The sequence below is a fragment of the Marmota marmota genome, unplaced genomic scaffold (genome assembly GCF_001458135.2).
Source record: "Marmota marmota marmota unplaced genomic scaffold, marMar, whole genome shotgun sequence".
NCBI lineage: Eukaryota > Metazoa > Chordata > Mammalia > Rodentia > Sciuridae > Marmota > Marmota marmota.
The window spans coordinates 29,566,626-29,582,273 of NW_026000108.1; the positions used below are offsets into that span (position 1 = coordinate 29,566,626).

Here is a 15,648-nt window from a genome sequence, read left to right on the forward strand (position 1 = left end):
TACTCTGACCAAGTTTGGGACAAATTCTTGTCATGTGTGAAAGGCCTAAATTCAGACAGTTTCCAGCAGCAGCATTTGAACTATTCTGTCAGTGATAACTGGGATGGAAGGAAGAGCTTCCTCGATGTGGTGGTAAGCCCATGGGGTTGTATAAAGGCCAAAGAGAAGTGCAACATGGAACCCTACTGTTCAGAGTGTGCTTCCGCAGCCAGCAGTAGCTGCATCATCTGAAGCCTGATAGAATGCAGACTCTTGGCCTCCCCTCAGTCAGACTCAATCAGAGTCTGATTTTACAAAGATCCCCTGTGTAATGCTTGTGCAGTCAAAGTTAGAGAAGCAAGACTAAGTACTTCTAATTTTGCAGGAAAATATACCTTGCTTCAAATCATGGCTCTGCTCTTACTTGCCATATGACTTGACTCAGTTACAAACTCTCTTAGTTATTTGGGCTGCGAAATGGGGATAATAATGTCACCTATTTCATGAGAATCAGATAAGCTTATTTGTGTCAAAGACTTCTCTCTCAACAAACTGTAGCTAATGATTGACACTCAGGAGGAGAAAGTAAACAGGAAGGATGGAACTAGAGGATGGAGGGCTGATGAAGAGAGCCCTTGTTCATCAATAGGGTTGAAAAGGGAAGAGGATTTCCTGGTTGGCTGCACCTGATGGTCAGTGGGGCTCCCCCTCTGTTAATGTGCACAGGCCCCGGTGCTCCTGCACTTGCACTAAAGCCCAACCTGGTGCTGCTCTCTGCTGCCTTACTACCTGCCCCCATCAGGCAGGACTTCTCACAAGTTCCTTTTTTGAAACAGTCCTTTGCAAGTCAGTGGGAGTGTAACTGCTTCCTGTATGAGAGAAAGCAGAACTTTAATCATGATGCATGTGTAGCAGAGATGTTAAGAGAGGAAAGGAAAAAGAAAGGAAAAGACTTCAAGCTGCAGAATAAGAGTACTGACAGAGTTCTTTTAAATAACAATTAATTTAAACATGTTCAGTAATGACTATTCTTAAGTATGTATTGGCGGGGGTGTGATTTGTTTTTAACTATTTTGCAGGAGGACACTTTTTCAACTTATTTTAATCAAAATAGATTTGTACTATTTTCCTTTAAGTATAAAAGTGTCTATTGTTACATATTTAGAAAATTCAGGAAATTATAACAGCATGCCAAAACCCAGGACCTGTTTACTCTTCCTTCATGCAGTACTTATTTATGTATCACCTGCTGGTACTCGGTGCTCAGCTGCTATGCTTAGTGATGAGCAAACCATTGTTCAAGGAAGGAAGATTCTAGCTACCTTTCTTTTCAATATTTTTATAATTAAGTAGGTAAAATTTCAGTGCATTTCTTTTCATGATTTTTTCTGTGCCACATATGTAAGACAATCGATAAGAGCTAATATTTATTGCATTATTGTGTGTTGGGCTCTGTTCTAGGTGTTTTGTATCTTATGTATTAATTCAGTCGCTTTATTGCTGCTGTGAGACATTTGACTGTTCTTTCCACTTCACAGGTCAGGAAGTTGAGGCATCTTAGAGAGGTTAAGTAGCTTGCTAAATATCACACAGTCAATAAATGGCAGAGTCTTGATGAATATTCAGTCAGCCTGGCTCCAGAGCCTCCTCTGTTTATCACTAAACTGTGCTGCCTTTCACACTGTTTATAGAAGAGATGATACTTGTATTAACCAGCAAGAAAATACCCCCAACTTAATGAAGGTAAATGGTTTATTTAACTCATAGTTTGGGAGGTTCAAGTCCATTGTGGGCTAGAACCTCATTGGTTTGGACCTCTATTGAGGGCACTGGATTCCAGTGGCAGGAGTATGCTTAGGGTGAGAGGTCACATCTTGAGCCAGGAAGCAAAGAGAGGGATAGAGACCAGGATCTAAAATTCTCTTTGGAGGACACAGCCCCAGTGACCTCAGGGTCTCTCCCTAGGTCCCACCTCTTAAATGTCCATGAACCTTTAATACCACCACCCTGGAGACCAAGCCTTTATGTATAGGTCTTTGGGAAGTTACACCCAAACCATAGCAATACTATATAGACAATTTTGATTTGCACTTTTTCGTTGAATATTACACACAAACATCCTTTCTCTTATAATGAGATAAACTTTCTAGTTATTTCTAAAGGAAGTAGAATTTCTATTTAAAAAAATCGTAATGAAATAGGAATGTATGGCGCTCTTTAGAGCTGCACATTTGACTGCTTACAGAGATCATAAAGCATTCTTATTTAGTGTTTATATTTTTTAATCCAGCAATATTAAGAGGAGTTAAGATGGTCAGGTTACTTTAAGAAATTAAACATTTTGTACTCTTGTTTGATCTCATAGATTTAATTGAGGAAAACAAGTCCAACTTTAGATAAGGATAGCAGTAATGTTGATGACTATTATGGAAATTACGGTAATGTGGAATGGTATTGGAGCTATTAACTAGAAGAGCTTGTAGGTTTGTGTTATGGGTGGTTGAGAGGCTCAGGCTGCCTGTGAAGGTTTTTCATGGTGTGTGTTGAGACCATGGTTTTATTTGCAAAGATTCAGTTTACACAGAAGCATGTTAAGTCCCATGAAATCCAGTTATACAGGAACCTCCGCTGGTCTTCATAGATAGGGTCACAGTGAGAGGGTGGGACATTCTCTGTACATATTTATGTGGTATTTGTGAGTTATGACAACAGTGTGTGCCAGCAATGTATTTTCTACAGGTGAGAAAGGTATAGATTTATAAAAGGTAAATAGATTTAAACTAATATATGGACATTGAAAAACCCACAACACAGGGAAACATTGAGTAGGAGGAATATCTAGCAAGAATAGGCTCTGAGCTAAGCAGATATGGGATGGAATCCTGTCCACCTGTTTATTCCTTATAAAACTTTGAGTAAGTTACTTGGCCTTTCTGACCTTAGTTTCCTTGTTAGGCTAATATTGCTTTCTGGATTTGTCATCAGGATTAAATGAGTCTGTGTGAAAATGCCTGGCACAATGCCCAGCCTAGATGATCTGTTAATGGTCACTGTTTTTGTTGACTATTAAACATGTTTTCATGTTTATTCAGAATACATAGTCATATAACACAGTGTGAATACATATGGAAGCCAGGATGCTTGGATTCCAATCTAGGCTTTGCTACTTTCTGGGTTTGTGATAACTTATCAAGTTACTTAACTCCCTATGCCTTAGTTTGCTTTTAAAAAAAAAAAAAATGGTATAGAGTACTTGTGTCTTAGGGTGATTGTGAGTGTTAAATGATTATACATACAGTCCTTAGAGCATGGTATAAAGTAACCACCAAAAGAATATTTGCTGTTATTATCAGTAGTGCTGTTATTCAATAACTTCTTTAGAATATAATGTTACACCTTAAAACTTATGTTTAAACTACAGCAGCTTTTGCTTACATTTTGATATGTCAGTGTTTCATGTTTTTGCTCTGACTTACATAAATTTTAAATTTGGTGATGTCATTATGTTTTATGTAAATGAGAAGAATTTGTTGATTGGGCACTATGTTTGAATACACATGAATTTTTTGTTGTTGCTAAAAAATTACCATTCTGGTATGTCTTCTTTCCTCCCCAGATTATTCAGAGCTGGGAGAGCTCCCCCCACGGTCTCCTTTAGAACCAGTATGTGAAGATGGACCCTTTGGCCCTGTACCAGAGGAAAAGAAGAGGACATCACGGGAGCTTCGTGAGCTGTGGAAAAAGGCTATTCTGCAACAGATACTGCTTCTCAGAATGGAGAAGGAAAATCAGAAGCTACAAGGTTGGTTTGCCATATTGAAACTGAACAGGCCTGATGATCTTAATTCATTGTGTACTAAAGTGAATCACATCAGTCATAAGCATGATTCTTAAAACAACAAAAAAATAACTTAACATACATTTCAATCATATGTTTACTTTTTCAAAGTAATGTCAACACTGTTTACCTTCTAGAGATTTAAAGTTGTCCCCCCAACTATATTAATTGTTCCTAGGTGGTCATTATTAGCACAGTGTCTAGAACTTCTGAAATACAAGTTGCAGTTTAAGCTCTAACCTCTGAAAGGTATATTTTGTTTTGTTTTCCTCTGTCTTCCTACTTTATCCTCAGCCAGGGTCTCTACCTGGGTGTTATGTATAAACTGATTCTATGGAAGTCCTTAAAGTTTGTAACCTTACTCTACGCCTTTTTTACTGAGTTGCAAGTAACTTGAAAAAACATGAGCCAAGCCTTGTCTGTGCTGATACCAACAGTATCAAAATAGGACAAAGATATGAAAGTTAAGATTTTGTTCATTTTCTGTTTCCATACTGATGCTTAAACCAATAAATACCATTTTTCTGAATAGCTTAAGAAGCTAAGTGTACATGGCTTGTGGAAAGAGAGCTGCCTGGATGTAAATTAATGAAGATTTTAGGAAGTCTGAACATAAATTTCAAAGGGAAACAGTAGCAGGGGTTCTGTCATGTTACCATTGCCTGAAGGAGTTTTAGAAGGAGAGTACATTCCATTGAGCATTACCCTGGATTGCAGATTTTTGTTTTCTTATCTTTTTTTTTTTTTAAGATCTTTTTTTAAAAGATGGACAGACACAACATCTTTATTTATTTTATTTATTTTTATGTGGTGCTGAAGATCAAACCCAGTGCCTCACATATGCGAGGCAAACTCTCTGCCGCTGAACTATAACCCCAGCCCCTAATCTTGACCTTGGTGTTTGTATAGAGCTAAAAGTCATTTTGACACCAAATCTATTATAAGACTCCTCATGAATGCATTATATCTCATATGAGTTCCAGTTGTATAGAAACCTCTGCTCCTCTTTGCACTTGGTGTCATGCATGGTGCATAGCAAGTGAGCATATCCAGAAGATATTTTTGAGTTACAACAGTGTGCACTTGCAGCACAGTTTCTATGGTTGAGAACTGTACAGATTCGTGAAATATAATAAAGAGTTAAGATAGGCATATCATTTTGACCAAAAAGAATAAGTGAAATATAAAATAATAAGACCCTTTGATATGAAATAATTCAATGATTCAAATAGCTGCTTTCAAGTGAAACCAGCTCTCTAGTGTGCAGTATTGAAGTTGAGAGAGATGAGTCATCCCATCAAAAAGCTGTGGAAGGCATTGGCACAGGGAGGGCAGTGTAGGTGAGTGCCGAGTTTTTTTCCAACTTTATTTTTCTACATGTTCTTGAAGGTAATTCTATAAGCAGGTGTCTAAAAAAACATTTGATAAGTGTCTTAGTCAGCTTTTTAGCTGCTGTGACTGAAAGACCTGACCAGAACAACTGCAGAGGAGGAAAAGTTTAAGGACTCATGGTTTCAGAGGTCTCAGTCCATATACAGCTAATCTATCATGGCAGAAGAGTATAGCAGAGGGAAGCAGCTCACTGATGATCAGGAAGCAGAGAGAGAGAGAGGTCTCCACTTGCCAGATACAAATATATACCCTACAGCCATGCCCCAAAGCCCCACCTCCTTCAGCCACACCGCACCTGCCTCCACTTACCACTGTTAATCCCAGCAGAGAAAATACACTGATTAGGTGAAGGCTATAACCCAATCATTTCTCCAACAAGCCTTCTTTCATTATCTCACACCTGAGCTTTTGGAGGACACCACATCTAAAGAGATGGACATGGCGCTACTAAGAATGCCATCAGCTAAGTGAAAGCTTTGGAGCACAGCATTTTTTATTATGTTTATATTGGGCTTTTGGGAGCCTGAGACAAGAGGATCTCAAGTTCAAAGCCAGCCTCAGCAAAAGCAAGGCGCTAAGCAACTCAGTGAAACCCTATCTCTAAATAAAATACAAAATAGGGCTGAGTATGTGGCTCAGTGGTTGAGTGCCCCTGAGTTCAATCCCCTGTACCCCCACCCCCTAAAAAAAGGCAGTTACATTCCCCGTGTGGGTCAGGATGCTTAACCGTCTGTTGGCCAGCCTTCTTGCAAATGACAGCCATGTAAAATCAGGGCAGAGCTACAGAAGGGGAAAGATGCTGGATGACTTCTTTAGAACATTGGGAGAAATTGTGACTGTAAGTGGTGAGGTGAGATCAGCACCTCACAAGAGCAGAGTGTGTGCTGCTGTGCCAGTGATGACTGGGCAGACTAGGAAGAGCAGGTGGGCATTTGCTGGGTTACCTGGAACATCTTGCCAGGTGTTGCATAAGTCACTGGCCCTTGCCAGCATCTTTCTACTGCTTCCTTGTTCCATCGGGCTTTTTGGCAGTGTTTAGTTCTTATGGCCTTTTATTTTTATTTATTTATTTATTTATTTTAATTTTATATTTATTTTTTAGTTTTTGGCGGACACAACATCTTTGTATGTGGTGCTGAGGATCGAACCCGGGCCGCACGCGTGCCAGGCGAGCGCACTACCGCTTGAGCCACATCCCCAGCCCTGGCCTTTTGTTTTTATTACTTGAATTTGATTTTCCTTTGTAGCTCTATTATTGTTTGACATATGTTTATCTTTGTGGTCAAATCATGATCAACTTGCTGAATATAGATCAACTTGCTATATTATTCTCTACAGTCCCTGTATTTCTGAGAAAAATAATCAGCAATAACAGACTGATTGCTGGAAAATATTAATGAGTTTTTTTGTGGGGTCATTTGGGAGTGCAGCTAGAACTATTATTCCATTACACCCAGGAGCAAGATTTACACAGTGTACTATGTACTGGAGAGACCATCATTCTGTGATGATATTATTTTCTTCATTTGCTTCTTAAAAGAAGGTTAAATTGCATCTCTTGAAATTGATTAAGTGTTCAAGCTGACTTGGATACTCTTTGGAAAAGAAATTAAAAGGGTGCCGCAAATAACCGGGGGGGTGACGAACAACTTGTGTAGATTGATACAGCAGGAGTGGGAGCCGTTTATTGTAGGACAGGAGGGGTATATATACATTCCACACAGCTTACCTTACTTAACATAAACTAGATACAGCAGTCAACCAATAAGTAATCTCCACACTTAACGGCTCGCTGGCGTTACTCCACAAACCACTCCCTCTGGCAAAATGCCAGGCGCCATCTTGACTTGTTTACAGACCCTAACAAAAGGGTATGTATGAGAAAGTTGCTCCTCTGGTTAAGCCTGTTTCCTGACTTTTGACTGCAGAGATCAAATGTCTGTTGCTTCTGGAGGCATTGCATCCTGGAAGGGACCAAACCACATCACTGAAATCTACCTCACACCCTTGTAGGCTCTTGGCAGCTAATCTTGTCATTTCCTCAAAGTTACACAGCTAATTTGTGGTGGTGTTAGGACTAAAATGCATCACCTTTCTCAAGCTAGCAGGCTTCCATTGAATCTCTCTGCAAGGTTTTTGTTTGTGCAAGGCTGTGGATGGAGCCCATGGTTTCCCACATGCTAGGCAAGTGGGAAACTACTGAACTACATCCCTTTCCCTTTTTATTTTGTGACAGGGCCTTGCTAAGTTGCCCAGGCTGGCCTTGAACTTGTGATCTTCTGCACTCAGCCATCAGAGTACCTGGGATTATAGGCATGAACCATTTCACCTGGCACCCCACCACCACCACCACCACCACCTATTTTTAAATACAGACATGAACATCCTAATGCAGGACAGCAGAATGTACTTTAGTGTAACCATGATTTGGGATTAGCATGTTATTGTTTGTCAGATTAATTCATATAGCTGCATTTTATGCTTAATTAAGATTAAATGTTCATCATTATTGCATCTCCATATGATGTGATAATATTAAATTTCCAGTTGCAGGTAAAGATATTTTGATTTACAAAAGCTTTTTCCCTAAATGATGCATATTTGTTGTGAAAAATGAATTAAATCCTTAGTGTAGTTCTCCTAAAATCTCTATAAGTGTGGAGGTTATGTAATTACTGAGCCACTTAGCTTTCTGCTTCAAAGTTTTCAAGAGATGGTAGCAGTTGGCTAGAGGGTGTTGTCTGTGAAAGCAGTTGATTAAGAGCAGAATGGAGGATGGGACAGCATGGTGGGCCTTCACCAGACCTGACATTTAGTCACAAAAGTCCAAGTTAGTTTCTGTATCCGTGTTATATGGTAACAGATGTTTAGACAACTCATGCAGGATTGCATTTGATTTCATTTAGTCATGACTTCCCAGATATGTTAGGATTCTGCAACAAAGGATGGTACTTGGGACAACAGCAAGATACCCAGAATTAGCCTTTGCAGTTTAGTCCTCAGGCCAGCTCTCTCTGGCTGTGTGAGGTTCTGTGGACTTCAGAGCAAGTTTGTTGCTTAGTGTGCTGGACTATGTTGGGGTAACCAGATGTGATGCAGAATTTACTGCCAAAGAACCTGGGCCGACACTGAGACCCCAGTGCGAACCAGTCTCTGTTCAGCACAGTGAGTCCTGAACCTGATTTTGCTGCAAGTTAGTTCATCTCTAGTGAATTTATTGTGTTTTCTCATACCTAAAACAACTTAAGGTTGACATTTTTTTTAAAGTATGAATTTCAGAGATGTAAATTTAACAGGGCCTAGAAAAAATATTTTTCAAAATAAAAGGACAAAGTAAAGATGGTAGATGAAAAGTCCTTCAAGTTAAGAGGACAGGCAGAACTGGCCTAAAAGCATTCAGCTCCTGGAGCTGGTGAACAACCCTGGGCAAATCATTTAATCTTATGACCTTCAGTTTCTAACCCCTGAAATGAGAGATCGGACTGGAGAATCAATTTAATTGTCAGAAGTTTTCCTTTATTGATTCTCCCCTTCCAATTTGGTAATTTAGGTCTAATTCTTCTTACTAGAGTTTTAGACTAGATGGATTTGGTGGAGCACAACAGTTCTCTTCATGTATATGAGGAAGTATTGAATTACAGGAGTGGAATTCTGGTTAGCTTCAGGAAACAGAAACAAGACAACCATAGATGGTAGGTAATAGAGGCTTGGCTCTGAATAAGGAGGAACTACCCTTAGGTATTTCCTCCCTGTGTAGATGAAAAAAGAGGTTGCATTCTAACCATGCCACACACTGGGAATTTGAACACATAGCTCTTGCTTTTGACATGTTTATAATTTCATAGTAGCTGTGAAAATGGAAAGAATTGAACAGAGATGGAATTTATCTTACAGTAGGACCAACAGGACACACCGGGGGTAAAAGGATAAGAGAAATCAAAGGTACTTCCTGCGTTCTAGTGTTTCCAGGACAAGGAAGATGGGTGACTTATCCTTAACCTATTCAGCAGCTATTTCTGGTCCATCTCTTGGTAGCTGAGAGCAGCGGCCATGTGGGTATGTTGTCTACAGCTGTGGTGTCCACTAACCTGCTCTCACCTGGTTGCTTCCAGCCTCTGAGAATGACTTGCTGAACAAGCGCCTGAAGCTCGATTATGAAGAAATCACTCCTTGTCTTAAAGAAGTAACTACAGTCTGGGAAAAGATGCTTAGCACTCCAGGAAGATCAAAAATTAAGTTTGATATGGAAAAAATGCACTCGGCAGTTGGACAAGGTAAGCTTATGTGGAATCGGCTAGCCAGCCTCACCCTTGCTGATGACTGGGAGAAGTGTGGAATAAAGACATGTTCAAGTCCAATGTTAATGGCCATCTGTTTTCTTTTTATCACATTGTTACCTACTCTATTTCTTGATATCTTAATTGATGTGAGTTTCATTAACTTTCATAACTTCTTAAATTAATTATTCCCAGAAAGCATGAAGGTAATAGAGAAAAATCCAGGGGTTTACTTGCCTATAAATTGCATAATGATCTAATGATATACTCTGAATTAAATGGTACACTAAGAACTAATTGTGTGGTACTCCCCAAGTACTCTAGGGAGACCACAGTGTATAGTACACAGACATGCACTTTAGGTGGCTCTAGAGTTGGATCCCAGTCCTTTCACTATGCAGTGTGACCTTAGGCAAAGTCTTAAACTCTCTGAGACCCATTGAAACACACATGGAATGCGTAGCATGTTTCTGCTGTCCCATAAGGCCTCGGAGAGTAGCTGTACGGTCTAGTGTCTCAGTGTGATCTGTCAGTCTGACCTCTTACTGGTCCATGAAGAGGTAAGTACAGAACTTGATGTTAAGCATTTGGAAATGTTTCCAGCAATTTAACACAGTGACCCTCATAAAAAAACAAATGTAGACATACATTTTGTCATTTTGTTTCTCTTGTTTTGTCTTCTGCTAATTCATTTTTACTGTGAAATAGAAACATCAGTCTGCAATGGATTAGAAAATTTTTAAACTAAAAAACTGATCTTTCAAAGATAGTTTGAGAAGTATCATTTTAGAGCTTAATTTCAGTAAATGTTTGCGTTCAAGTGAAATTATTTCTTTTACAAAGGCATATGCTGGCCAGAGTGGAAGCCTTCTGAGTACTGTCCTACATCTGGTTCTACTGAGTTCAAATGGACCTAGTCCTGAGTGGCCAGATGTTGGGAATAAGGGTTGCACACAGGGATTTATACCTATGTTTCTATGTACTGTATGTATGTATGCCTGTGGTTTTTTCTGACTTTATCTTCATGAAGAGGAAGTTCATTGCTAAGAGAGTGGAACAAAGCAGTTTTTGAACCATTGTCTTTTAGGCATTTTAAAACCTTCCACTGAATTTTGACAGCATCTGTGTTAGTGATCCTGTGTAGTTATTGCTGGTTGCCACTTTCCCCTTACCATGGATAAGGACCCTTAGGTTTAGAACAGCTGATAATGATGGCTAAAGGTCCACAGAACGGTCACTTTGTGGGCTCCTAGGGTTCTGACACCCACACTGCCTTGGCTATACTGTTCTCAGAAGCCAGGAATGTATGCACAGGTGAGGACTTAGGGTCTGAATTGGTGGAAGCTTCCATTTTGACCTTTGGCAGGTGTCCTTACCTTTCTGGGATCCTGCCTCCTCCCTGGTAGCACGAGAGGCTTAGACCAAGCAGAGGACCTTAGGGCTATCTTATAGTTCTGATATTTGTAACCGTCATGGTTGTTGGATGTATACACCTCCACCTGGTTACACCAGGTGGCCCCTGATGGCTGTTTCAAAAGAGAAGGAAAGAACACTTCTGTTCTTGTTGGTGTTGCTTCTGCAGAAGGCCTTGTGTGTTCTGTGGCAGCTGTTCAGATGTTGGAGTTTCTCAGCACCTGGACATTGGTTTCTCATTGTGTGTTTTAGAAGGAGACCAAGAGAAACACTCTAGGAACCTGGGCCCTGATTGGTGAAGTCTGGCAGGGATGCTGGACAGTGTACATTCCAAGATGAGCTGAAGCTCACACCTCAGTGTGATGACCCTGACTTCATCACATTGCTGTGATTCAAGAGCCATCCTTCTTATGGTTTCAAGGACTTCATCAGTCAGTCAGCTTCAACATATTAAAACTGAACGGTTCCAAACAAATGACCACTGTCCGTTTGTGGAATTTAATTTAAAAATAAAAATAAATAAAATTTTTATTTTATTAAAAAAACTAGTAAATTATTTTATAAGATAAATAAAATAAAAATACATACATAGAGTACTTAGAAACATAGGTATAAATCCCTGTGTGCAACCCTTATTTCCAACAGCTGGCCACTCAGGACTAGGTCCATTTGAACTCAGTAGAACCAAATGTAGCTATGTGACAGAAATAAAGAAATTCATAAAATTTTCCCAAGTTGAGATTAGATGGAAGTGGCAGGATTGAGGAGCTAGCAAGGGAGAATAGAAAATAATTCTGTGGAATTTCAGAATTTAGTTTGGGCCAGAATGATTTCTCTAAGTATTTCTAAATATAAACCTTAAAAAGCTGGAACATATTTTCCTAGGAATGGAATTGCAAAGTGGCCACCTGAGTAATGAGAAATATCAACCAGATGCAAACTCTGCTTAGCTTTGACCCAGCTGTACCATTTAGAAAAACTTATTCTAGAAATTAGTCAGTCAAAAAACTATGCAAAAAAAAAAAAAAAAACTATGCAAGCATGCTTATTATGATATTGTGACACTGTTTAATAGCTAGACCCCGAAGAATCCAGTCATGACCATTCTATGTCATACTCCTTGAAAATGATAGAGTAGATGTCTATTTACTGACATAAAATGTTTGGGACAGGTTGTTCAGTGAGAAAAAAATATATAGTACAGTGTGGTCTTGTGCAGTTAATATTTCCATAGCAAATACATGGAGAAGCATCATTGTGTTTGCAGATATCTGGGTTATAGGCAGGGTGACATGCCCCCCCGGGTCACCAGCACAGTCCTGGTTTCCAGCTCTTGTCTTGGAATCAGTAGCCTTCCTCCTTCACTTTCAGAAGTTCCTGTTTTGGATGGTAAATTATATGTTCACTCTAGTTGTGAGTGATTTTTCACTTTCTTCTTTGTATCTTCTGCATTTTCATCCTTCCTCCTAGCCCAGTGAGCATATGATACTATTCAAAAATAAAAAGTTATTTACATGAAAGGTGGAGGAATGGCCTTCTGCCCACCCAAAACCTTGCCTATAGGCCCTGGAGAGCTCCACTACCAGGTCTCTCTATTGAGTTAGGAGAAAAGCACAACTGAGCTCACAGGGCACTCCAGGCCATTCTTAGCAAAAATGTTGGGTCCAATTTGCATGACCCTTTGCATTGATAAATCAGAGAATCTAAACTAACTCTTGAATCCCAGCATATCTGGTACTCTCTAGTGACACAGCCAGTATTCTCTTCCTCCAAAAAAACAAATTTCTGATAAGATAATGGGAATGATTTAGTAATAAGAGGAAATTATTATAAGAGGACATCTCATAACTTGGGAATATTTTCCATTTTCCCTGAGAATGTTCTCCAAAGAAAGCCCCACTATAAATCACTTACCATGCTGGCTGTTTTCCTGCTCATGTTTGCTTCTAGTCTGAGTCTGAAGTTAGAGTGGTATGTGTTTTATCCAAGACTGAATGGGTAGGGAAGCAGAGAAGAAATGGCACTACATAAAATAGCAGATATCAGGATTTCCTAGTTCTATGTAACAAATTATTACAACTTTGTTGCCTAAAACAACAGAAATTTTTCTTCACAGTTCTGGAGGTCCAAAGTCAAGGTGTCAGTGGGACTGCACTTGGCCCCTTCCCGCTACTGCTGGCTGCCAGCTTCCTGAGTGTGTCCACATCCTCTGCCTCTTCCGCAGTCACGCTGGCTCCCTCCTCCTCCATCTTCTCCTCTGTGTGTCTGTTATACCAATACTTGTCTCTGGATTTAGGGCCCACCTGGATGATCCAGAGTGATCTCCTCAATCCAGGATCCTTATTTAATTAAATCTGCAAAGACCCTTTTCCCACATAAGAGAAAATTAGGCTCCAGGGATTAGGAAGTGGACATACACTTTTTTGGGGAGGCACCATTCAATTTACTGCACAGAATCATCAGATTAATGCTGGGATAAACATTAGAGAAGGCATGGGATGTAGTCAGTTAATTGGGACCTATGTTTCTCCCAAAAGCCAACTTTTTTTTTTTTTTTAATAATTCATAGATGTAAAAGAAGAAACAAAGTACTTATTACACCTGAAGCATTTCCAAAAGGTGCCTGCAGCAACTCAAAACCCTTAAGAATCCCTCTCTCATTTGTTTTTCATCCTTTTCTTTCATCCTTAAGGTTTGGCTTATTAAGTGATGGATTCCGTGAAACCTGCAATGCTCTGGTAGCAGTGAGCCAGCTGTCCTTCATCTGAGCTCTGCCTTACTTGGGTTCTGTCCCTTTTATGTGATCACAGTTCATTCTGTATTTTGTCATGCTTGCTCTTATTTTCCTAGAACATTATTAATTGGCATCAGGTTGGGGCTTGTGTCATATTCACTGGTTTAATCCCTCGAAGTGTCTTAACAGTCCCAACATAGAACGTCTTAGAAAGGTGAAAGGAGCAAAGTGAGTTGGCCCATCCAACAGCTTGAGAGCTGAGGCAGGAGGATCACAAGTTCAAAGCCAGCCTCAGCAACTTAGACCCTATCTCAAGATAAAAAATAGAAAGGAGTTATGGCTTAGTGGTTAAGAACCCTGGGTTCAATTCCCAGCACCCCCCCCCCCCAAAAAAAAAAAACCCAGAAAGGTTAAAAGAACCAGGGACAGGGCTGGGGAAGTGAGGGGAGAATGGGGGGTTGGTTGGAAGGAAGCAGGGAACAAATTTGGGGTTGTTTTCCTCCCCTTGCTGGGCTGAGAATTCATAATGCAGCAAGAAGTTGGTTCAGTGAAATGAAACACAGCTTATTTTTATTGTTAACTTGTGTTCTGTTCATAAATTGTGCCTTTATACTTTCTGCCTTCCCCCAAAGGTGTGCCTCGTCATCACCGGGGTGAAATCTGGAAATTTCTAGCAGAGCAGTTCCACCTCAAACATCCGTTTCCCAGTAAACAGCAGCCAAAGGATGTGCCCTACAAAGAGCTCCTAAAGCAGCTAACCTCCCAGCAGCACGCCATTCTTATTGACCTCGGTGAGTCTGAACTATCGACTGCAGATGGAAATGGATGGCTCCCTCCCTTGAAAAATCTGAAGAGACTGTTCAAGTTATTTAGTGATCTGCCTTTAGGTTGAGCAATCAAAATTTACGGCTGAGACTTTTAATTTAAAAAGCCCTAGAGTAATCACAAATGTCCTCTTCAAGTATATAAAAATCTCTGTTTTTACTGGCAGCTCGCTTCTTCTGCTTGATGGGGGTATTCATTAAGGCCGTTCATTAGGTCATAACTGTAGTTTACTCGGTAATTCAGGTATCCATAGGACGTTTTTATAGTCAGCTGAAGGAACATCCTGAGAAACATACAGACTTGGTTTAATTACAGGAGCCGCTCTTTACTGCTCATTCATTTGGAAAAATTGTAGGAAGCCTAGAGTGTGTGTGTGTGCATGATGTCTGCATTTGGGATGATTTTATTTTGAAAATGGGTTGACACCTTATCTCTTGACCAGTTTTAAAAACATGAAGATAGAAACAATGTATCAGATATATGTTTAGTTGCTATAGTGGAGACATGGCTGAACTGGGACTTCATGGTGGTGTACAAAGGACCCTCCCTGTCTGGAGCCCTGCAGGGGTTGCAGTGGCCCGGTGTCCTCTTGCCTGCTGCCCTTTATAAGGGCCCGGTCTTCTTTGATGGGGAGCAGGCTCCAGAGTAGGAGCTTGTCATGCTGTCAGTGGAGCACGTGGCCCTGCTTTCCAAGATACCTGTCCTGATTGCCCCCGTGCAGCCTCCCCAGCGGCCCTGTCAATGCGAGGTTGCGTATAGCCCAGCAACCCTGAAGGAGGTGGCAAGAGGCAGAGAAAATACGTGGGTTCAGGCAGTAGCAAGACTGTCAGTTTTCTAACCTTAAATGTTATCTTTCAGAAACTGTCCCTGGCTGTGGCCTCTTCTCCACATGCAGCCTGGACTAGGTGCTTCTGCCAAGCCCTTCCACCCCCATCCCATGCTCTTTCCCCCTTGAAGTTTATCACATTTGGTATTCATAGTGTGTTATTATTTGAAGCTAATACTTAACAGTACTTTGGGCTGAATGTTGTGTAAGAGTAATCTACTTGAGTTAGTCCTCATAACACTGTCACAGATATTGTTGAGAAATTTGAAACAGAGGTTAAGCGACTTGTTCAAAACGACACAGCCTACTTTCTGCGAAGCAGTATGGTGTCAGAACCCATGCTCTTGACTGTCCCACCTGACAG

At 40.4% G+C, this 15,648-nt stretch overlaps 1 protein-coding gene across 6 annotated transcripts in view; it reads left to right on the top strand.

Annotated features, from left to right (window-relative positions):
* The window catches only part of Tbc1d1 (TBC1 domain family member 1), a 203,178-nt gene that overhangs the window by 157,292 nt on the left and 30,238 nt on the right, over window positions 1-15,648 (top strand). For all 6 annotated transcript variants that reach the window (XM_015482021.2, XM_048784323.1, XM_015482022.2 and 3 more), the window contains 3 exons: window positions 3,596-3,781; window positions 9,322-9,483; window positions 14,266-14,424. In XM_015482021.2, coding sequence (XP_015337507.1) covers window positions 3,596-3,781; window positions 9,322-9,483; window positions 14,266-14,424 — 507 coding nt within the window. The remainder of the gene's footprint in view (window positions 1-3,595; window positions 3,782-9,321; window positions 9,484-14,265; window positions 14,425-15,648) is intronic.